The 24,227-nt window shown below is 45.4% G+C and overlaps 1 protein-coding gene across 1 annotated transcript in view; it reads left to right on the top strand.

The window, feature by feature from the left end:
* The window catches only part of TBC1D9 (TBC1 domain family member 9), a 74,348-nt gene that overhangs the window by 15,617 nt on the left and 34,504 nt on the right, over positions 1-24,227 (top strand). Inside the window, exon 2 of the mRNA XM_090289947.1 lies at positions 19,782-19,892. Within this exon, the coding sequence (XP_090146073.1) occupies positions 19,782-19,892 (111 nt within the window). The remainder of the gene's footprint in view (positions 1-19,781; positions 19,893-24,227) is intronic.

The following is a 24,227-nucleotide window of genomic DNA, read 5'->3' as shown; positions in this document are numbered from 1 at the left end:
TCAGTGCCACCACAATGCATTTTGTTATATAATGTAAAAATACGTGCTGCTGGTTGCATCAGTAGTCATGTTCATGCTCTGATACTCATCCAGCATCTTTGAAATTAGCCCCAAAGTGTTACTGATTCAAATAATCAGACCTTCCCCAGAAAACCTGGCTTCCTGATAACAGTGAGGGCACCTCGGGGCCTTGGTATATACAGCTCTGGAAAGACTTGAATTCCATATTGAAACCAGTTTTAACTGGCGACGGTGTGGCTGATGTGACCTGACCAAGACCAGATTCATTTTGGTTCATTAAATAAACACTTAATGAGATGAGATGATAACAGAAGAGAGCGCTGTTTTATTTAGAACTTGGAGAACATGGGCAAATAAACAGTGTCCCAGTTGGGACTGATTTCCCAAAAGTCTTCTTGTTTTTGTATTGCAGACATCTTACCTTCGTATGTAGCTATTAAGGCAGGATGCATTTGCATATTTGAATATATTTGCAACTGTACAAAGATATTTCTCTTTGTGTATGCTTTTTTTTCCCCAAACAAGACTGATGACAGGTGTTTGACAAGGACAAGCAACTGTCCTTGGAGAGTTGCCGTCCAGGAAGTCAGCTGGAGAAGATCCTCGTATAATCTACCCTGTACTTCTAGCTCAGTGGATTGAGCGTCGGCCTGCGAGCTGTGTCGCTGGTTCGATCTTCCAGTCAGGGTACATCAGAGAAGGAAAACTCTGACTCCAAAAAACCTCCGCTGCCTTGCGGCATACCTCTTCAGGGGAAAGGCTAAGGGAGTAAACCCCGACAGAAAATCCGGAGCCGGAGTCCCTAAGGCGGTTTGACGTTGTAGTCAACACCGGCAACTCCTGCGGCGCACCTGAACCCAAGCTGTATCGACTCCGTCTTTCCCTTGGATCCTTCAGCTGCGAAGAGAGGGGGGGACTGCTGCATGGGCAACAGCAGACCCTCCATATTACCCTGCCCAGGCTCTGTAGCTTCAGCATCATCGCAAGATGTCGATTCAACACGGGAGGAGACAGATACCATGTCACTCCCGAGTCGGACTGCACAGCCATTCTCGGCGGTGCAGATAGACTCTTAAGAAGCTACACCATCGTCTCTCGAGACGGACGGCTGCCGACGACGACTTCTAAATCCCACTTCCCTTCAGTAACTTAGACCCCATTTCACAGTATACATTATTCATGCATTCATCAATACTCTCCGAGTTCATTTTTTCGCTGGGTACCACCTCCAGGGACAGCAGCTTAGTGTTTAAGACTGTAGACTTGTGGTTAAGAGCATGGCTTTGGGGTGTTACCTGAGCAGGTCCCACACAGGGCATTGTGTACTTAGAAAAAGTGTCCCTTCTGAGCTCTGCCGCTGGGAAGGCACAGCCCGCAGGCAGAGCTGGGGCTAGATTTTAGCACCACCATCCGTCTCGTTCAGATACCTTCACGCCATGTGCACGCTGTTCAGACAGAGAGAATAGCTCGGGAGTGGAGTCGGAATCCACTTCGCACTCCCACGCTGGTGTGACTTGGGACAAATTGCATTTCCTTGCTTCAGTCCCCTCATCTGAAAATGAGGATAAAGTAGTGCTTGTATATTGGAGTTGTTTACATTTATAAATGGAAAGTGTTGAGCAAGGCATTTGGAACTTAGCATGAGCTCAAAGCCATGGCCATTGCTATGAGGAGTTACAGGATGAGGGGGGCGGGTTCACCTGTGCTCCTCGGGCTCCACTCATATGAGAGGATGGTTCCCCTCATATGAGAGGATGGTTCCCATGATTTGATCCAAGTAACCATCTTCTGACTGGCTCACTTTGGGGTCCAGAACACCAGTTAAGAAGCATTTTTCACTTCATGGTGTAAGGGAAAGAGAAGAGGAGATGGAGTAAGAATGCCTGGGTTGGAGTCCCAACTCTACCAGTTCAGTTTCTTCACGCAGGAATCAGGATTTTTGCTAAGAGCAAGTGAATAATGAATCTGAATGACCAAATGACCCACAGATGTTTGGTTTTGTTTTACTCTGAGGGCGCATGGGATCGGAGAGCAAGTGTTCACCCCACGAGACAGGTGCCCGCTGGCAAACCTCTCATCCTGTGAACCAGTCATTTTGCTGGTTCCAAAGGCTGGGCTTTTGTTGTTGTTGTTTGTTTGTTTGAAGAGTTAGAAGAAAATTTCTGGATTTTGGCAGTGAGACTCCTCATAATAAATAATTATCCTAATAAGACATAATTCCTTCCACTCGCTAACTGAGATTTTTGGCCTCGTAGAAGCCACCACCAAATGTCTGGGCAAGTTGGTGGTGATATCGCTCCAAAATAGAGGGTTTTCTCAGATTCAAAGGAAATAATTACTCAAAAGGTTTTCTTTAATTGTGTGTGTGTGTGTGTGTGCGTGCGTGTGTGTGTAACAAAGGAACAAGGTAAGGGAGAAAACCCTGTTGCCTCGTTATTTTTTATTTTGTAAACCAGGCGGAAGGAGAGCTCAGCCTGTTCTATGGAACGAAAGTCGCCATCTCCTTCCGTGGATAAACTGAGCTGGGGGAACGTAGTTGAACGCAATCCCATTTTCACGTCCTCAGAATCTCCTAGCAGTCGTCGATGTTCATTAAAACTGTGGGGATTTGTTCAGCTCATGCTCTCTGTAACACCTTAGAAGAAACAAAATGGCTAATGTACACATTGACCACCATTACTTTTATGAGAGCGTCATGTTCTGAAATCCAGAGGTGGTTTGTATTGGGTTGTTGTCCCATGAAACCTGAAATGTCAAGAGAGACAGAGAGACACACAGAGAGAGAGAAACCAGTTAATGGCACTTCTATAGCGCTGGCGAATGAGGACTGTGTGATATAGGGACAATCCAAAAAGGAGAAAGAGTAAGAATTAAGGATACGAAAAGAAACAAAGCAATGCCGGAAGGTTCTGGCATGGACCTCAGAATGGCACTAAACGCTTCCACTTACTTGCATTACATATGCCTGCATTTTCATCAAAGGGAGTAGTTTTTCATCTTCTCTAAAATGGCTAACAAATTATTTGAAAGCTTTGGCAGAACTGTTACTTTTCTGCCATTTAAAATGTATATAAATGTGTGTGTGTATACATATTGTGTGTGTGTGATCTGTCCAGAAAAAGTCCAGCCATTGTTAATATAATGAGAATGGTTTGTGTGACATTGATATAACCTGGCAGCCAAGGAGAGTGCACTAAGTGCACATGCGTGAACAATGCGTACTTCACTGTCCTAGTCACTTGCGGGGGTGGGGGGTTAGACACTATTGAGTGAGCATGTGTACTGTGTGGCCGTCACATACAAAATGACTGAGCAAGTAGAGCAGCAAACCTGCATCCAGCTTTGCATTAAACTTGGACATTCCTCCACGGAAACTATTTGGATGATTCAGGAGGCTTTTGAGGATGATGCAGTGAGTGCAGCACAAATAAAAGTGGCACAGATGCTTCAAAGATGGTCGAGAATCTGTTGAAAGTGATCCAGATTCTGGAAGGCCTGCAGACACCTGAGAATGTTGAATGTGTACAGACTGCAGTCAACACAGATCGGTGACTGACAGTGGGGGAACTAGAAGCTGACCTGGGGATTCCAAAAACTGTGTCCAAGATTTTGATGCAGGATCTTGGCATGAAACGTGTCCTGGCAAAATTTGTTCTGTGACTTCTGCTACCAGAGCAAGAGGAATATCTGCAGTTGCTAATGACTGGATTCAAACCGCTACCAATGAACCAGATTTCCTCAAGAAGGTCATAACTTTGAAGGGGACTGAGGCACCATTGTCTTATGTACAATGTTTCTTGTATCTTGTATCTTCTTCAGTAAATGACTCTATTTTTCATATTACATGGCTGGATACCTTCTGGACAGACTAATACCTTCATGTAACTCAGAAGCTGCTTGAACTTGAGAGAACTGTTTCCTTCTCCTTACATTGGATGGTGGCCAACATTCCTGACTGTTGTTGAACATGGTATCAAAAGAATGTGCCTGAAGTCTATAGCCAGTGACCTTTATAATCACTGTAAACTTTTGTATTTTGTGTTGTGTTTACGACATACATTCTTTAACTTAAGTGCAGTAGAATCTGCTTGTTTTTAACTTTAGCCTTGACAGCAGGCCACATAACACGATGACTTCCTTTACTGCACCTGCAAATGTTTTAAAATAAATGCACATGAGAACCTCCTTATATTTTTGGTAGACTCTGGTTTTTTTAAAGAAAATTATATGTGGAGAAAGATTTTAGTTAGAAAAAGGTAATATTACTTCTTCAGGGCCATGGGGTAATCCATTTGAGGTGTTGGAAATGTAGAAAGGAGGCAGCTGATGTCTCAAGTGGGGTCTACCGACATGCAGTGGTTGGATGAGCTGTCTCTCTCTCTCTCTCTCTCTCTCTCTCTCTCTCTCTCTCTCTCTCTCTCTGCCTTTTCTCTGTTTTTACTCTCTGGCTCATTCATCACTCATTCATTTATTCATGCATCCAGTCATTCATTCATCAAACAGATATTAGGTATACTTTTTTTTTTTAGTGAAGATGCAAAAATATGTGACATCATCCCTATAGTTGAAAGACTGGATTCAGCAAGAATCTGCACAGATGGTTAAGACTAGAATTAGTTTCTTGGTTTTGCTGAGACTTAATGAGAGAGGCTTTGAAATGCAGATTGAATTGTACATGCCCTCTATGGAGAATTGTTATTTGTGTTATGGGGGGATTATGTCATCATGGGTAGTCCACGCTCTCTTCCTAGGCCACAGGTGCTTTGAGAGTCTGCTGGGGTTTGAGGGCCAGGAAGCGAGCACAGGAATGGGGCCAGGCTGCCCTCCCCCAACCCCCACCCACTGTGGGCAGTGACACAAAGGGAATCCAAGGTGAAGGCAGACTCAGGGGCCAATGAGTCTGACCCCCTCCAAGACTCAAAGATCAGGTTCAAGGCAGAGTCGTCATCAGAGGCAGTGAATAGAGGTATCTCCTCTCAAGCAGATGAACTAGTTGGAATTGTGTTTTGTTCACTAGGATCTGTAACTGCTGAGGGTCTGCGTATGCGCTCAGCCTGAGTTCTCCATGATTTTTAAATTTCATGTTGCATTTTTGTAATGTTCACAGTTAATAGTATGAAAATGAGATCATCTTAACACAAGTTATTTTGGGTGGTTGGGATGACCACCGTATGGCCGACACCCGGGGTTAGTGCGCAAGTCAGCGCCTGCCTTTATGCCCGGATGGCAGAGGCAGTTGCAAACACAAAGGTTGCATTTGGCCATAAGGGAGGTCAGCTCATTTCACAACACAACACAGGAATGTTTTCTGCATGTGAACAGAGGAAAATGAGAGTCACTGCCTTGCATAAGAAAAGGTAATGCCTGAGCTGAATTCCAGACAACCTGGACAATGTCCGGATCCAGGTGATGGTGTACTGTCCAGGGCACAACCTCATCGTTCACCATAACTTAATGAGGTGTTTTCAGATTTTGATTGGTTTTATAATTTTGATTAATTTAATTTGGAAACATATTCTGGTTTTCTCATTGTAAATGAGCGTTGTGCATAAGAAGTTTCAAGCTGGGTTTATGTTTGTATGCATTTAAGTAACATCATTTTAAGAATAGTAGTCCAAAGTGAGGTTGTGAGACTCTTTCTGTCTTTAAGGTTCATAGTTCACACCTGGGGAACTTGCAAGAGTGAAGAGACTACAAAAGATGATCCTTAGCAGTTTCCTCTCGAGTTGCCCCTAAATTCTTGAAGTTAATGATGAATGGTCTCAGCAAAGCCTTTGACACAGTCACAAAGACACATCAAAACTGAAATGTTTTAAATAATAATACATTTCTTTATATGGTTCAAAGATCCAATACTATTAAAAGGTAGACAGTGGAAAATTTCTCAGCCCTGTTACCCACCCTTGGTCGCCACTGTGTTTATTCTTTGTCTGTCTTCCCCAGGTCCTTTGTCACGTACAAGCCAGCACCAGCACATGGCTTTGGCGCAGCCTTCCCCCAGTGCTCTGTGCCGGCCTTTCCGCACTGTGCTCTTTCCCGAGAGCAGTATATCTTCCTGTATCAGGACATAGCATGTCGTCATTCTTTTTCTGTTTTATAGCTGCTATTATCCCATTATATGACAATGCCGCATATTTAACCACTTCCCTATTGATAGACATTTATGTTATGTTGATACATTTACTATAAAACTAATGCTACAATAAATAACCTTGTGCACGCCCTTTAGCCAAGCGAAACATGTCTGCAGACTAAATACCCAAAACAGAACTGCAGGGCCATTGGGTAGAACATTTGGAATTTTGATAGGTATTGCCAAACCACTCGCCCTCCAGGTTTTAGCAAGTTACACTCTCACAGCAGTGAGGGCGGAGGGCCTGTTTTCCCAGTCTCATTAAAGAGAATGTGTTCACAGACTTGGGATTCTTGCCACACTGATAGGTGGAAATGGTATCTCAGTGAACTTTTAATTTATGTTCCTCTTATAAGTGAAGTTGGACCTGTCCCATGTGTTTATGGCCATTGCTGTTTTTCTTCTGTATACTGTCTGGTACTGTTCTTTTATTGCGCGCCTGCTCTTTTTCTTCCCAACATTTAAGGCCTATTTTTATATTAGGGACGGGAGCCCTTGCCAGTGATCTGAATTGCATCCTTTTTTCTTTGTTTGTCTTTTGAGTCAACTTATGGTGTTTTGGTCCTGCAGGAATATGGGGGTTTTATGCAGAAGAATATATATTTTTTAATAAATGGTTTCTTGATTGTGAATCAGAGTTAGGAGGCTTTCCACTCTCGGATTCAAAGGGGATTTTGAAAGAGGCTTTAAAAACATTTCCTCACCAGCGCTGAGTAGGTTGCTTTCCTGGGCTGTGTCACAGCCATGTGACGTTGGGACTTGGTATGGTCCACCCCACGTCCTTCTCCTCTGTAGCACGGCTTCGGGCAGCTGGTGCCGGTGAGGATCTTTTCAGTTGCCTATTGAACCAGTAACAGACCGACTCTGTCCTTAGCCTGTATCTTGTTTCGTTTTCTTGGCACTTTTTTGAGAGGGTGGAAAGAGGGAAGGGTAGAGCAGAAATGACCCGCTGACCCTGGTGACTTCGCATTCATCAGACCGTTCCTTACAGAACTATCTTATCACTTGTTATTTTTGTGACTTACGATCTTAAATTTATTCGGAAAGCACTGCTACCTGTGTAGTTGAGAAATAGCACTTTGATCACCAAACTTGATGTTTTTAGGGAGCCTATGTTAAGATGTTCTCATTTCGGTCATTCCAAGAGCCTGTTTGGTTTGGAAGGAAGCTGTCGGAGACTGAGAAGTAATGATGTAAATCAGTCAGCTTGGGGCCAGGCCTGCTGGTGATGCCCCTCATAGTCAACCCTTCAAGGAAGGCTGTGATGATGACGTTGTGGTCTCTGGACATCCTTCTTATCTAAGCCAGCCACCCAGGATCTTGAGAAGAGAATCTGAGTATGCGCAGCATATGAAGGACAGTTCCTAGGAGCTGTTAGAGTTTGTCATTCAAGATGATGTAATCACTGAGACCCAGTAAGGCCGTTCTCATTGGGAAGGGCTCTAGTGAGTACATACTATGATTTCCATCATACCAAGTACTTTGAAAGTCTAAGAGAAAATGAAAAGCTCACCCCCTCCCAAAGGAGGTGAGGGAAGGAGGGGGAATGAGAGATTCCTCCGAGAGAGAGAACCACAAAGACTAATTAGCCATAATTCAATGAGCAGGGAGGAGATTTTCAGACAGAATCTAATGTTCTGAGAAGGAAAGGGGGGTGGGGAGAGGAAGGAGGAGGAAGGCGGGGAGGCACACCCAGGAAGGGACCACCCAGGAAGGAAGGAGAGAGGAGAGTGACTTTTCAGACAAAGGGTACTAAGAGTCTTTTCAAAGTAAAATGTAAACAGCAACTTGGGGCAGAAAAGAATGGTTTAATTGTTTTAATAATAGTTGACGAATGAAAGGTTTAGAATGGTTATCATTTTTAAAAATTGTTAGAGTCACAGTGTTAACTCATGTTATTTCCCAGACTAGTAACTCCGCACTAAACCCCACGTTTAAGATCAACATAACATTGTCACCGCAGACACCAGATACATTGGAAGTCGCTGTGCAAATGTTTGCCAGATGGATGGACGGATGGATGGATGAATGAATGATAAATGAAGGATCTGTTTGGGGCATATTTAGACCTCTGACCGAAGTTCAGACAGAGTAAAGATCCTTAGGGTCTTGGTTTTATTTAACAGTGACTTACCTTGGCAGGCATTATTTCATCTAACTCTTAAGAATCTCCTTCTGTGTAATACAAACAGGTGGAAATGTATGACCTGAAACTTTCTCGCTCTTAAAATTAAGCATCATTAACAACAACAACAAAACTTGATACATTACATGGCAAGACATTCCCCAGTTTATGTAGCAATTCCAAACCTAGTGCATCACTTGATTTTCCCAACAACTCTGGGAAACCAGCAGAGAAGATAAATCATCCATCTCTGACTTGAACTTTTGGCTCAGAGAGACTAAGTGACTTGCCTGAAGTCACACAGCTCCTGAGTGGGGAAGAGGGAACTTGAACCCACCACCTCTGACTACTTTACACAGCCCTCTGTGGGCCCTGCTGTGTTAGCAATGCTCCGGTTTCCATCAAGGAACTAGACCTGTGCAAACATCTAAATGATAAACGTTAGTTTTTCTAGGGGTTTCCCTGATGATCTTTTTGGAAATGATTTGAAGTATGCATGTCGGTAATTCCCTAATCGTTGGGCTTTCTCATTGTGAAAGTGTGTGGTCATTGTAATTGTTTATTCATTGGGCTATCTGGGATGGGACAGGGGCCCGAGGTTCTGGGCATAGATTATATGGGGTGGCCTTGACCCGCTTGTCCTCAGGGTCCACTCAGGCGGTAAGGAATAAGAATCAGAGATCCTAAAACTTTTACAAAGAGAGGGTTTTGCTCTCTTAATGAAAAATTTCCAAGAATCAGCACAAAGACCAGCAAAGATCAGGCAAATGTCACCACTCACTTCCTGATGTTCATATTTAGATGTATTTTTTTTCTTATAAGAAAAAGGAAACTATCTATATTTCATATAAATAAAATAGAACACACTTGATAGGTAAACTGGGATAACGACATACTGTCAGTTGAATGATGTGAGTCTGCATGGAGATTAAATGTATAGAAATTTTGTAACATGCTATTATTTGAAAGGCTTTCTGTGCTCTGTTCAGTCTAATCCAGAGCTTTCCACCCATTTTCTCATCAGCACACTTGAAGGTGGTAGTATCTGCAGGGCCCACGGGGCGAGGCCCCCCAGCTGCCCTGGGGACCAAGGAATCTGTATGCTGCTGCACTGGCCACCCTCTCCTGGCACCACTGGGCAGTGGGGGCCCTAATGGGTGCAGAGAGTTAGGGGGTGGGCACCTGGGAACCCCTGGAGCCCCACTTTCCAGCCTCTTGCACGGACTGCACAGCGCCCTCCACACCCGGTGCAAACCTTGAGGGTCTGAGACACACGCCTCTCCCAACTGCCTGATCTTCATGCCCTGGGGAGCTGGGGAAAGAATCTGTTTTCCTGATTGATCTGCGTTCTAGGTTTCCCAGCGGCCCTGTCTGTGGGCCAGCAAAGGGAAAACTGAAGCGGGGACGTGCTGGGTGAGAGGCCCCGTGCCGCCCCCGCCCGCCCTGGGAGTGGCCGCCTCAGCGGCGGTGCCCAGGGTGGTGACAGCTGACATGCTTTTGGGAAATTGGTTTGATAGCCACGAATGAGATATTGTCACATGGGAAAAGGGGAGTGGTGTGTAAGCGGGTGAGGGAGGGTGAGTTAGCCAGGAAGGAAAGATCATTGTCTTTCTTGAATCCTTTATGTGGTGGCTGTCAATCAAACTCAGTGGCCTGTGCAGTGCGTGGAAGCAGCCTCAATATTGTTCTGTCACTGCAAACTTCCACAACAGCAACGCAGGCTTTTTCTCTTCTCCCCTCCCCCAGCCTTAAATTACAGAAAGAACAGTTGGGGCAACTGTCTGTGTTTTCTGGATTCAGAGAACAGATGCTGTTTGGGGTGGCCTAGCAGAATCTGAGGGAGACCGTGAAACTCGGATGTTTATTCCAAGGGACTATTGGTTGGCATACAAGGAATTCTTGCATGTGATTGTCTTTTTTAAAAGTTTTAAAATACAATGTCACCTCATCGTTTGTTGCATCATTGTGTTTCATTACATCCAGAGAGAGAAACCAAAACATGAGGGCTTTTTTAGAGCCCTCGCTACCATACCCAGAGTTTAAATGAACATGGTGTGTGTGTTGTAATATGTATACACATGTATGTGTATGCGCTATTTTCCTTAGAGATTAAGGAGCTAGATGTAGAAGATGTAATTCAAGGTGCAGAAATACACCAAGACTTTCATTAGCTGTATGTCTCCCACTGGTTAGTAAAATAATGGTATAGAAATAATTTGCCGCGTATTTCATCTTTGATCATCCGTCTCTAAGGGAAAGGCTCCGCGTCTGTGCTGCTGTCAGAGTGTTGGTGCTCATCAGCTCGCCGTCTGCTGTTCACAGCATTGTTTATAGCACGAGAATCTTGGAAGAGGCTGGCCCCGCCCTCGTGTACTGCTTGTGTTATTATTACCAGTGATCCTTTCCTCCATCCATCATTGATATTTTTTAAGTTCTTTCGAGACCATCCCTGAACTATTTTTTAGGAAATCTCAATTGGAACTAATGTGGTCCATAAGGGACTCATCTGTGTTTGCAGGTGGTTTACATATATCGAGAAACACTTCACGTTGTCATAGACAGCTGACAAAATAAGGCCCTTACCTGCCACTGTGCACCTGACTTTGCAGTCAAACCATCTTTGGCCTCTTGTTTGGTGACCTACACTTGTTGGTGCCATGACTTCTCTTTATTTGCAGGTCTTCCCAGCTCAGTTTTCCCTTTAGAGACTTTATCTGGACCTTAGGGGAAGGTTGCTCTCACTTGATCTCTTGCAAACTGGACCGTCTCTGTGAAATGCGCCTTAGTTAATGATCTGGGGAGACTCAGGGCTGAGCTAGAACTGAGATTCTTCTGAAGAGGAGGTGCAAGGGGAGCTTCATGCCCTCAAAGTGGTGTCAGGTCAGGCAAGACTCCCAGTAATTCAGCCGGGCTGCCACTCAATTTCTCCCCTGCAAATAGCATGGTTGTTTTAATTACACTTCTGCAGTCACTATTTATAGCTCTTCTGGAATACGGGATGCAAGGCTGGGAAGCATATTATTAAACTGTTGTTAATTCCTTGACGCTTCGTTATATAACACTTGTTTCCCTGTCCTACAAAAGCGGGTGTTTACTCAGAGACCCTCTTAGATGGAGCCAAGGGGGTTAGTTAGGATGTTAACTGGGTGCTTTTGGGTTGCAAGGAACAGAAACTCGCGGGGCCTCAAGGACCTGCTTTTGTGGCCAAGATTCATGGGAATTGGAACAAGGCCCAGGAAGCCAACAGGAAGCAAAACAGCCTAGGGAGTTGGCTCCTCCCCTCCCGCCCAGCTCCTGCAGACCCTGTGGGTCTCTTGTCCACCCTGCACATTTCTGCCCTCTTCTCTCCTTGTCCACGCTGGTTTTACTAACCCTGTGGTTATCTGAAACGAAGTATCAGCTTTAATGTAAACACAATAACCATCTATTTACTTCATGGCATGATCTCTCTCTGAGCAGAGAAAGCACAAGGTAGAAGATTGAATGTCCATTTGAGAAATATTTGAAAACACAGAAGAAAATTAAAATGAACAATTTTTTACATTTTGGATTTTTGGATACACCAATCATTGGGGATACACCATATGTTAACTTTCATAAGCTTTAAAAACAATACATATGTTCTAATTTTAATACAGCTATATTATATTTACATTTTTGACAGATTGGGATCATATAGAACTAAAATTATAGTTTTGTGCATTTTTCACATAACATACTAGATGCATTTTGCCATGTCAGTAAATAATTATTTGAGGACATGATTCTAAGTGTCTAAGTGTCCTTACAGAGATATCTGTAATTCACTTAGACATTCTAGGTCATTTCCTAAATGTAATTTTAAGTTCATAATTCTTTCTATTTCATAGTGTTATTTCATTGTGGATACGGTTCTGTGAATTAGAAGGGCTGGCAGCCAGCTGTGGGCAGTTTGTGGCTTCTGGAGATTCTGCCTGACAGAGGGTGTGGGTACACACCCCAGCTCAGTGGAAGCTCTCTGTCCTGCAGAGGTTTTGGGATTGCAGATGAGGAGAAAGAGACCAGACACTGATTTCTGTCTGGGAGGAAGAGAGGTGGCAGTTCTCTCTAGAGGAGAAAAGCCCCAAACTCCCTTTCCTCATGCCTTTTATTGAGAAGGGCATGTATAGGGGTATACAGTCAGGATACATAAATCACCAATTAACCCCAAATGCTTTGGTTACTATTAACTTCTAGGGATTATGGATAACAATGGAAGGAGCACAGTGATTGCTTAAGTCAAGGTCCACTGGATTCTCTGTCACCAGAGGATCACCAGGTGAGAGCAAATTCAAAGCATCATATACATTCTTTAAGCCTGATTTCCCACAGGGACCCCCAGTGCAATTATCGAGTGATGCCTGCCTTTAGCTTCCCCAGTTTTCCAGTTGAGACTTATAGGCCTTTCGCAAGGCCTAGCTCACAGCGAGGCTACAGTTCCCAATACCACACAAAACAGTTCCCTACAAGAGGGGGCCCAAGGGTGTCCAGGTTTCCCTGGGGGAAGGTGGGGGGTCTCACTACTCCCACAGAGCCACCAGGGCTCCTCCCACCTTTGGCTGACCCTGAGCTGTCAGTTTCTGATTTCAGACCCACCTATAGAGATAAGATCAGCATCATACCTTCCTGTTGCTTACATGGCAGCAGCAGTAAATGTAACAAAATCGTATCTACCTTCCTCCTCCCGAGGAGGGCTTTTTGCTGAATTGGATCACACAGGTGCCTAGAGTGTTTTTTGAATAAATTCAGTCTATTGTCCTTGCTGGTCTGTTTCAGAGCAGACTTCAATCCCTGACAGAGGTCTGAAAACAATGGCTTGTCTGTGAGGATGGAGTCACCGTGGCACTGCTGGGGTCAAGGTCGGCCTGCTGAGTATGTGGCCTGTCCTGTTGTACAGGGACCTGCACTTTCTAGAAAGGTCCCAGACTTAGTTTAATGCTCTGTGGCTGTCTTGAAATTCTTAAGAATTTTTGAGCAGGAGGACCTACATTTTCATTTTGTATGGGGCCTTGTAATTGATGTAGCTGGTCCTAAGGGGGGGGAGGGGTCTCTAAGGTCAGGTAGAGAGAAAATATCTTAATGATTCTTTCTCAGACACTGGCCCAAAGAGAAGGAAAAATCAATTCCAGCTGCCCTCCCTTTTTGCAGGGGGAAGTGCATGTGCCTTTAAGAGACTGGCCCATGGGGTGAGTGGGAGCAGCTCCTGGACTGGCCTTCTAGGGCCCTGGGAGATTTGAGCGGCACATACTAATTGGCTACATGACAAAAGGCTTGCTCTCTCTGCCATGTGAGGACACAGCCGTGTCTCGGTCTCTCACCAGGACCCAATCACGCTGCTACCCTGGTCTTAGACTCCCAGCCTCCGGAACCGAGAAACAAATTCCGGTTGTTTAAGCTCCCTAGTTTATGGTATTTTGTTATGGCAGCTCAAGATAAGGTAACTGAGGCACAGAGAAGTGAAGAAATTTGGCCAAGCCGACACACAGCTGATAATTCATGGAGTCAGTTGACATTCAATATTATTTTATGTTAGTTTCAGGTGCGAGCTAAGTGTCGCTGGTTCGATCTTCCAGTCAGGGCACATCAGAGAAGGAAACTCTGACTCCAAAAAACCTCCGCTGCCTTGCGGCATACCTCTTCAGGGGAAAGGCTAAGGGAGTAAACCCCGACAGAAAATCCGGAGCCGGAGTCCCTAAGGCGGTTTGACGTTGTAGTCAACACCGGCAACTCCTGCGGCGCACCTGAGGCCAAGCTGTATTGACTCCGTCTTTCCCTTGGACCCTTCAGCTGCGAAGAGAGGGGGGGTCTGCTGCATGGGCAACAGCAGACCCTCCATATCACCCTGCCCAGGCTCTGTAGCTTCAGCTTCACTGGAGAGGACACTCCAGCGTCATCGCAAGATGTCGATTCAACATGGGAGGAGACAGATACCGTGTCACTCCCGAGTCGGACTGCACAGCCATTCTCAGCGGTGCAGATAGACTCTTGAGAAGCTACACCATCGTCTCTCGAGACGGACAGCTGCCGACATGACAAAAACACAGCAGACAGAATGTTCTTCCGATTTCAATCTTCTGTTTGCCTAGCCCCAGCCCAGCCTGTGCATATGTTTTGGGGATGGAATAGAAGGGAACGTCATGGCTTCTTTCTCTCCTTTTGAGCCCTATCCAGCTGGGTCTTATAGAAGAAGCATGAATCCCAAAGACCCTGTGATCAACAAATAGTTTGAAATGCTACAGAAGGAAAAGTGTTATGGTTGGCCTGTTTAGGCCGTAACGGTTGAGAAACCATTTTTACAGAAATACGTTAGAGGGTTGGAGAACATGCCATCGTTAGAAAAAGAAAAATGCTCGCAGTCCGTTCTGCACCGAAGAAGGTAGAATCCCACTGTTGGGACTGGTCTCCTCCTTGTAGCCAGCAGTCCCCAGATGGCAACCCCAGCACTCCCTCACGGCTGTGCCCACAAGACAGTTGCCCTGATCCCCCCACCTGGCCCTCTGGTGTTTATAAGGTCCATGTGTTAGACGTAAGACTTTAAATGGCTTAATTAAATCTTTGGGTTTTCTTGTTTTTATTTTTTATTTATTTTTTTGACAATTGCTTATTGCTGGACTGTGTCCCAAAGTAAAAGAATAAAAAAGATTAGGCTTTCCCTAAATCTCTCTGCCTTTGATCCAACCGAATATAAATCTCAGTATTCATTTTAAAAACTGACAAATGACTTCTGAAACGAGAGAAGTTAATTTCCCACAATGCGAAGTTTCAGAGATGAGTTTGGCCTGAATTAGCTGCGAGTCTCTGCGGTGGGTTTTCCAGCCTTCTCGCGCCTTTGTCTCCATGCACCGCAAGGTTCCTACACAATTTTAATATTTAAAGCCAATTTGCTAGAACTTAATATATTGGGTACCATGGTACAGAGATGAATAAGCTGTGTCTGCCCTCAAGGAGCTCATAGACTGAGGGGAGGAAATTGCACTGTTTTTTCCCAGAAGGAAACAATATGATAGTTATAATATAAAGTGCAAGGTGGCTGGTGGATCACAGGGAGGGGAGCAGTTAATTGATAGGAGATTGGGAGTTTGGGTGTTGAGAGGATGGGGAGAGTGTTGGAATAAAGTAGAAAAAAAGTGCATTAGGTGACCTTGACCTTGATATTGAGGGAAATAGACATTTGCCAGAAAGAGAAAAAAGACAGGACATTTCCAATCAAGTACAAAACGAAAGATTAACTCACAGCACAGGAAACTGGAATGGCCAATAAACAGGAAATAGGTACTCAAACTCGTGAATAATTATAGAGGAATGCAGATTTAAACAACAAATAGATAACTTTCCTCACCCTTGAGACCAGCAAAAAATGGGAAAAAGAATTGATACTACTAAGTGTTGGAGACATGGAGAAACAGATATTCTCTCACTTGCCTTGTAAGAATGTCAGTTTCCACAGTCACTTTGGAGACTTAAGTTTGTCATATCTAATAAAGTTTAAAAATGTGCTTACCCTGAGACCCACTCATTCTAGTCTAAAGAAATGTGCTCACTTGCTTAAGCACCAGTTATAAAGAAAATAATTAGAGATAAACCCAAATGTCCTTTATTAGAAAAATGGATAAGTTAGGGTATATTTATACTGTGAAATATTATACAGCATTTAAAATGAATAAATCAGACATATTATAAGTAACAGCCTGGGTACATTGTGCACACTTATTAATTGGGTAAGAAAAATAGGTTGCAGAACAATATCTGCTCTTTATCATTAATGTAAGTTTTAAAATACACATCAGTATTAAATCTACATTTGTATACACACGCATGAGGCAATTCAAGGATAAAGGACCTCGATGGGAAGAATACAGAACAACTTGAGAATGGTGAATGTGTTACAGAGCAGGGCCTCCCAAATCCCCAGAGCCTGCGGCGTGGGAATGGGGGAAGGGGACAGCTTTCGAGATGCCTTTGCCTATCTATGGCTGGAAGCTAGTGTCTTAGTTATGCAGACGGCTTTGGTTTTTCCAAGGCACCAAGGAGATGGGAGGGGTTTTGACCATAGAATGGTGAGGAAAGAGCATACAGGGCCTGCGCAAGGGTCTGTGAATGGTCAGAACTGGTTACCACACCCACTGTGTCACAGGCCACGATCAGGGATTTAAAAATAAGGTGGCAGTCATTTTAGAGAGTTCCACGCAGTTTGCAAGGAGGTAGAGGAGAGAAAAATCTGCGCAGTTTTCACATAGAAAGAGAGCAACATGTGGTTTTAGAAGGAAAGAGATCCATGCGGCTTTGAAGGGGCAGAGAGAGAACCATGCGTGATCCAGTGCAACATGGCACATGTTTTGCTGAACGGTTATATGGAAGCTGATGACATCGTACCCCAGATCCTGAAGGAGTGACCTGACAGATAAGGGATGGGGAACTTCTGGGCATGTTTTTGGCTTCTAGCCTTTTAGAGGGCAAGGGAAGTGCTGGGTCCTGTGGGAGAACGGGCTCTGAGCTGAAGTGCTCACTGCCCTCCCCAGGTTGGAATATTGTAAATAAAGACCTGTTTTCCTCAACACTAGTTGTTGGGTTTTACACCAAGGGGCCACGTGGAAGAAGCCCCTTTCGCTCTGTAACAAATGGAAAGAGGGAAATAGGATTGAAGAGGAGGCACATGGGGACGTAAGGCCAACTGTTTGAGTCAGAGTGTTGGTACATGTGTTTTGTAATTCCTTATAGTTCTCTGTGGTTTTGTTTATTGCATTAAACAATAGTGCTTAGTATCTAACCGAGCAGTCTGAGTAGCTACTATTATTGTTTCCATGTCCAGTTCTGGGCCAAGGCCAAGCCCAAGTCCACTGTCCAGACCACCCTGGCTTCGTCTCCCACTGGCTGCAAGGCTGACGGAAGAGGGAGGTCAAGAGATCTTTAGGATTCTGTCCAGTTTAGCCCGAATTCTCCAAGATCATCAGTAGCTGGGTTGGTCTTTGTCATGGGCGCATTGCTATGTGTCCAGCCTTCTCCTGACATCTCCCTGCCCCCCCACCCCACCCCGAGGGATGCCACTCAGGAGGGGAGATGTGACTCCATCTGCATCACACATTCTGGTGCCCCCAGTCAGGGGGAAGTCAGACTGTATGATTTTGCAGAGTGTTTTCTGAATCTTCTTGAAAAAACAGCACTTTTTTGTTGCAAGATGCCATGAACTAATGAAATAGGGAGATGCGGAAAAGAGTGCTTTTGAAGAGTGCTTTCTCGTTAGTGATCTCTGGCAATCAAAGATTGTTTAACACCCGAAATAGCTGCCTAGAACAGCTGCTAAAACAACACTTTGTGTGGGAATGGTGCAAGGTTCAGTATTTTGACAGCCGTTTCAGATGTATCAGTAATAAGACTTATAAGAAAATCCTGATTGCTGCCTTTTTTTGGAGTCTCTTAACCAAATTTCCTATCTCTGGGGCTTTGTTTGCACAGAGGGTGGAGGAGGAATACTTTCTTTTTCCCAAAGTCTTGACTTCTTGTATTCATGGAGGTTAGGCAGCACAGAGATAAAATATTTAGGTTTTTAAAAATTACCTAACTTCTACAAATTGGTAGTTACAGAATAGTCCCGGAGATAGTAGAGTACAGCAGAGGGAATAGTCAATAATATTGTAGTAACTACGTGTGGTGCCTCGTGAGTACTAGACTTATTAGGGAGATTTCGTAAGTTATATGTTTAACGATGTTTCTATACACTTGAACTAATTAAATAAATATTGACTGCCAACGGTTACTGACAAATAATAGCTAACTTCTCCATTCATCAAACGTCTTCAGAATTTACTGTGCTCCAAGCAAAGGCCCGGGCTTGGGTGTGGGTGTGGGACCAGCCTGCTCTGAGTGTCCACCCCTCCACAGTCTCCACGTGGCTTCTTCATTATATCCTTAATCATAGGACTGCAGCGACATGTCAGGCGGTTCCCAATGATGGCTGTTCCGTAGTTTGGTTGTGGTTGTGGGAGGATGCGTGTACCATGTTTACTTACATCACCATCTTGGCTGGGAGGCCCTGAAGATGGACTTTAGTGGGGGCCATTTGTGGTGATCAAGATGTGTGGGTTGACTGGACCTTTTCGGAGGTCTTCCCCCCTTGCTGTTACAGAGTGCAGAAGTCTAGTGAGACATGACAGATGGATAAACTGAGTTGGGGAGGCTGGCTTTGAAAGTTGGGCGGTGGCGGAGTCAAGAGTGGAGAATTCTGCAACCAGGTCTGCCTCTGTCAGCTGCTCTGCCCAGAGAGCTGCATTTGCCCTTGGATGATCTTTATCTCCCAGGACACTGTCAGAGGCTCATTGAATTGTGTAAGCTAATCCTCAGCTGCACTGCCGTGACCCCAGACTGAAGTCTGTGCATCTTAGGACCAACATATGTGATACTTCCTGTATTAGGGGCATCTTATTTCTTCTTTTGATTGAAGAAGAGGGAAGTATTATACACATTCAGTTAACACGGGTGATGCATGTGTATTTCTAATTGACATAGAAGGGAGTCCAGCTTAGCTGGCACTCTCTTGCTTTCCCTATTAACATGCTTTTCCATCCGCACGTAACTGAAAAGTTATTAGAGGTCTTTGCAGCACATCTGAGTCACAGTAGAGAAAATGGAAATGTACACGTGTGCATTGTGTGTGGCATTATGTGGAAATCTTATCTCTTGGAAACCTCTGCAGGCTTTAAATTTTTTTTATTTTGAATGTACTTCATACAGTCCAGAGCAAACCCATGAATTAGCTCCCACTTCAGCCCAAGTTTGTTTTCCCTGATGTGCTTAGGTCAGCTAATGGTCCCGCTGGTTTGGAGTAAACCTAAATGGATTCCTGTCCTTGGACAAAGACCAAGGACAACTGTAGGACTTCCCCATGTTAACCTCCTTTAGGGTTCCTGATTAATAACTCTGGTTCCGGAGGGCAAGAGCTGTTACAGTCACTTTGCAACTGAGGCAGTGAAAGCAACGAGAAGTTCAAGGGCCTGTCCACATGACGGAACTGGTTGTAACCAAGTCTGAGCCGGAACTGAGCTCTCCTGAACTCTAGTTGACTCGTCCATAGCTCTCTCCATGACCCCAGACTGCCAGCCAGAGGGAGGTGCATTGCAGTAGTATTGTGCATATCATTCGGTATGGTCAGAACCAACCCTCAACAGGACACATCCAGAGATACCGGTGGTGACAGTTCCCGAAAAACCTGTTCAGATGTAGCAGAACTTCATGAAAAGCCCGCTAGGGGCCAGGCGCCGAGCTTGGTGCTCTCTGCTGTGCTGTTTATTTTCCACAGTGGCCAAGCAAGGGAGGCTGGGGACCTTCAGCCCTCCCCTCCCCACCTTGGGCACCATCGGTTCCATCCCAAGGCCGTCCTTCGTAAACATGCCGTCAAAGTGAAAGTCAAAGTCAAGTCCCCACCCCGCTTCTGGAATGGGAATGCACTGAGGACACCCTTACGCATCTCTCCCTCCTTCCTGCCCCTAGGCCTCCTGGTGGGTACCCTTGACGTTGTGCTGGACTCCAGTGCCCGGGTCGCTCCCTACCGAATTCTGTACCAGACGCCAGACTCGTTGGTCTATTGGACCATCGCCTGTGGTAAGTAGCAGTATTTGGAAATAACAGAGAAATGTGACCATTAACAATGTTTTCCCAGAAGGGAAGGAACTTTTATTTGTGGAATGCAGTCACTTGGTATTTTAGGGTAGGTCACCGTAGCCATTTCAACAGGTGAACCCCCAAATCTCAAGGGCTTAACACCAGAAAGGTTTCTTTCTCATTCTGATGAAGTCTTATTTGGATCCTGTGGCGTCCTCCATCGGTAGTGACACCCTCTGGGGCACAAAGCCTCCAAGGTCAGCTTACAAGGGGCAAGTGGGAGGTAGTGGCGCACCTGTGTTTAACTTCCTCTTTGCAAGGAACTCACTGTGCACAGCCCACACTTAAAGAGTGAGGAGTTTAAATTTATTCAATTATTTTTATCACTATGGAAACATGAATATGTATCCTGTACTTTGGGGGGTGGTTCTAACACTACTTTATGTATTTTGTTGCTCACATCATTCTACCTTTGGCCATTGGGAGCTCTTTTAGTTGACTTTATTCAGTTTTTAAGTTGATCTCTGCTTGATAGGAAGTGCTGTGCTAGGATCTAAAGATATAAAGGTAATTAGATCCGGTCTCTACTCTTGAGAACAAGAGTAAGTACTCAATTGCAGCCCAGTGGGAACAAGTACCATATAATGCCATTTGATTGTGGGGCTCCCAACTAAATCCACGAATCTTGGTTGCCTTCTACAAAGGTAGGGGGAGTTACCTGGCTGTGATCTCAGGCTGCTGGAGGGTGCCAGTGCCCTAGTAATGCTTCCTCAAGGATTCTGTAGCACCCGAAATTATGCTCGTATCCCTTTAAAGTCATGCTGGTTGCTATGCAAACAGCCCCATGAGAAGCAATGGGATCTATCAGTCATTGTGCATCCTGGTGAGTGAATGGGGTGACATCAGGGTTCAAGGCGTGGAGAAAACCACCTAGGAGTGAAGGTTGGGGGTTGGGGCGGGAGGGAGGGGGTAAAGGCAGAGGGAAGCTGGGACCCCTAACAAGACAGACTTAGCCTAGCCGTGTAGTCGGGCGGAGGAAGATCACGTTCCAGCCCTCTGCGCGGTGGGCATGGTTCATTCAGTACAAAGTGAAACACTCAGTTGCTGCTGGACAAGGGGAAGTGCCCCGTGCGGGTTGGCTGGGAAAGGATTACATTTAGATGGCAAACCGTCTGGAACAGTGTTAAAGCAGACAGTGTAGCCCGCAAGTGAGGGCGTAACAAGAAAGGAAATTAGAAATCAGGCGGGGCCCCTAAAACACTCAGCTCCAAGAGGGTGTGGAAGGGATGCTTTGACACATTGTCACTTGCTGTCCATCACTTGTGCCCAGAGGCTTTCGAGATCCTCTGGAGGCTGGAGCTGCTCTGATCTCCCCTGGGTGGTCTCAGCTCCTGGACTTCCTTAGTCAGTGTCCATGGATGGGGACGTCACAGCTGGGTTGTGCCTCTGGGACTCCTCTTGTTTTTTTACCCCCTCAGCCCTAACTGCGTCTCCCCTGTTTCCTGACGTTATTGCTCCTTAGTCTACTCTGGGACTTTGCCGTTCTACAGAGCTGATCCTATGCGTGCTCCCGTGACGGAGAGCCCAGAGCTCAAACGCTGCATTATTCCTCAGTGATTTGTTGCGCTGAGGCGAAGGAGCACTAGGCAACACATGCTGATGGCATAATTTATGCCACAAACAGTGTTACTTTGCTTTCCACAGTAAGTACTGCCTGTCGCAACGGCATGATCTCACTGTAATAAACCCAGAACAGGTTTAGCTTCTGTGTCTATTGATTGCCCATAGACACAGCTCGAGAATTTCCTGTGGAAGACCGCCCAGAAGTGACAGCCATCATGCAAGACCCCTTCACCCATGAGCTGCTCTTTCTTATTGATTTCTGTTTAAGCCCAAACTGCCAGCTCCCTCACCTGAGAAGGTTTTAAGAGTGGAAGCTGCTACCTTAGAGATCTCTTTGATATGCTAACCTTTCGGTTTGTCATTTTAATGTTGTTTTTTTCTCATAGACGACACAGTTAGCATTTGGTGGGACAGTATCTTGGAAGCTTTATTTATTTTCTTGACGTTCATGACTCATTTCTGTAGGAGAGGCTTCAGCAAAGAAGTGGGGAGTCTAACTCACTGCCCTGTGCAATACAGAGGATTCCACAGCCTTGTTCTGTGGCACGTCTTCGGAATCTTCCGTAGGAGTAAACTGAGTTAAAGGGAACGTCTAGAACCAATGTCTTCACCTAGACCACTTTCTGTAGAAGAACAGTAGTCTTAGTGGTAAATCATTGTCATGTGACTTACCCAAGGCCTGAGCAACATGGAACATGAGGAGGTAGAATCTTTTGGCTCTAGCCTACCTTACCACTCATAGAATAATCACCTGGCCCTTGGCAATATGAACCATACAGAAAAAAAAGGGGGGTGGTGCAAGTTATTTGGTGAAACATTATTTTCCTGTGCTTCCGTCTGTATCCAGATTTGTTTGAAGAAGTTGATTTTTTTACATTTCCGTGGCATTGAGACCTTTAACTGGGAACAGATGCCAGAAACCTTCGTAGGTAATGACTCTTTGCACTACTGCCCAAAAGGAAGCCACCGCTCTCTTTGGCTGATAGGCCATTGTGCCGTCAGTTGGAGCCTGCTGAACTGTATTTTGCTCAGTTGTTTGTGCAGTAAATGGTACTTTTCACCATAAAGAACATCAAGGAAGCTGTACTGTAGGACTTCGTCCAGCCCACTTTGTTGAGCTGGTCGTACTCTGACAATTCTGCCTTTCCCTCAAGAATCATTTGACTGACAAGTTTGCACCTGCAGTACAAGGTTCACCAGAGAACCAAACAGCCGCAGGTCTTCCCTCCCAGTTGGTGTTTTGGACTTAATGCACCAGAGGCAGGAGAGAGCCCAGTTCTTTGCCTTCCTTGGCCTTTAGTAGATGTAAGTAAAAGGCAACCCATTTAGCTGTCCCCATTAGAAGAACGAGAAGGTTCTAATAGTAACAAGTGTTATACAGCCTCATCGAAAATGTGGACTCATAGAAGAAATGTAGCTAATTCCAAGGACATTGTCTAAAGAGGTGTTCTGGGACAGCTGGGGAAGAGTTACAAACAGAAGGACAAAAAGAGCTGTTGACTGTTCCTTCTGATAAGGATTTTCTATAATGGTGCACACAGTGCTTCCTTATCTAGAACCCAGTCTTCTGGAACTTCGGACTCTTAGGTCAGGGTGTAGCCAGACTCTTGGGTAGTCTAGCGCCCCGAGGACGCTGCGCGAGTGGAAGGCCTGCAGACGCTGATTCTTGCATCCCCAGTTCGTGCCCTCCACATGGGGGCAGTGAGTGGCCAGTGACAACGGAAAGGCCCGCCTTTTCATGTGACACTGACAGGCACGGGAGAAGCAATAGGAGATGGAGGACAGAAGGGAGACAGCACAGCAGCTGTGGTAGGAGGGGGACCAGTGGTGGGAACTGAAGACAGAAATGTGGGGGGTTGTAGCTCAGGCAGCGAGAAGTTGGGCAAAGAGCCCGCCGTGTACGTGGTGCTGGGTGGGGGGAGGTGGGGATTGTGGAGATGAGAACAGTGGGGGAGGGTTGGGAGCAGGAGGTCCGGGCGCCAGAGGAGGTGATCGGTAGGGAAAGAGTGCGCACAGTAAGACCGAACTTCAGTAAAAGATCAGCCATGTCAACCTTCCTCTGACGCCATGAAAAAGGAGAGCTACGGATAGGTGTTTGTTGGATGAGCGCATGCATGCAAATACCGTCTCTACCCAGGGAATGGGAGTGGCGCATGTACTTCTATGGATATGTGCATTAAAGAAAACTGAAGGCAGCTTGTGGAAAGCTGAAGGCACACCTGTTCTGCCCTAGAACGGGTAGCTGATGGGCTTTTCCATCAGGGACAACGGAGGAATAGTGACATTGAACTGTGTGTGGTTGGATTCCACAACCTGTGGAACAGGGACTTTGAAGTCAAGTACCCAGTGTGACTTCCTGGCAAAGGGCCCAGGGCATGGTGAGGTACCAGTGACAGCAAGACTGCCCCAGCCTGGGAGCTGCGCCCAATGAGTCTGCAGAAGTGCAGCCGTCCTGGGAGTCCCCAGGAGGGCCTCTGTCCTAAGGTGCATGTATCTGACAGTGCCACCAAGTACGATTGGGATGGTGGGGTTGGAGGGCACATGGCTGGAATTTGCTCTGGGCAGGACTATACATGTGTATCACAGCCATTAACAGCTGGTAACAGTAGTGAGTTTACAGACAAGGAAGGGTGCACTATGTTTAAAATTCTTTTTAATAATCATCAAAAAAGTTTAAAAGCATACTGAATCCTTTGTTGTTTATAAACAGAC

The sequence above is a fragment of the Furipterus horrens genome, unplaced genomic scaffold (genome assembly GCF_987537825.1).
Source record: "Furipterus horrens unplaced genomic scaffold, mFurHor1.1.pri manual_scaffold_10, whole genome shotgun sequence".
NCBI lineage: Eukaryota > Metazoa > Chordata > Mammalia > Chiroptera > Furipteridae > Furipterus > Furipterus horrens.
Note: the sequence above shows the minus strand (reverse complement) of the source record. Positions and strands in the feature narration are given on the sequence as shown.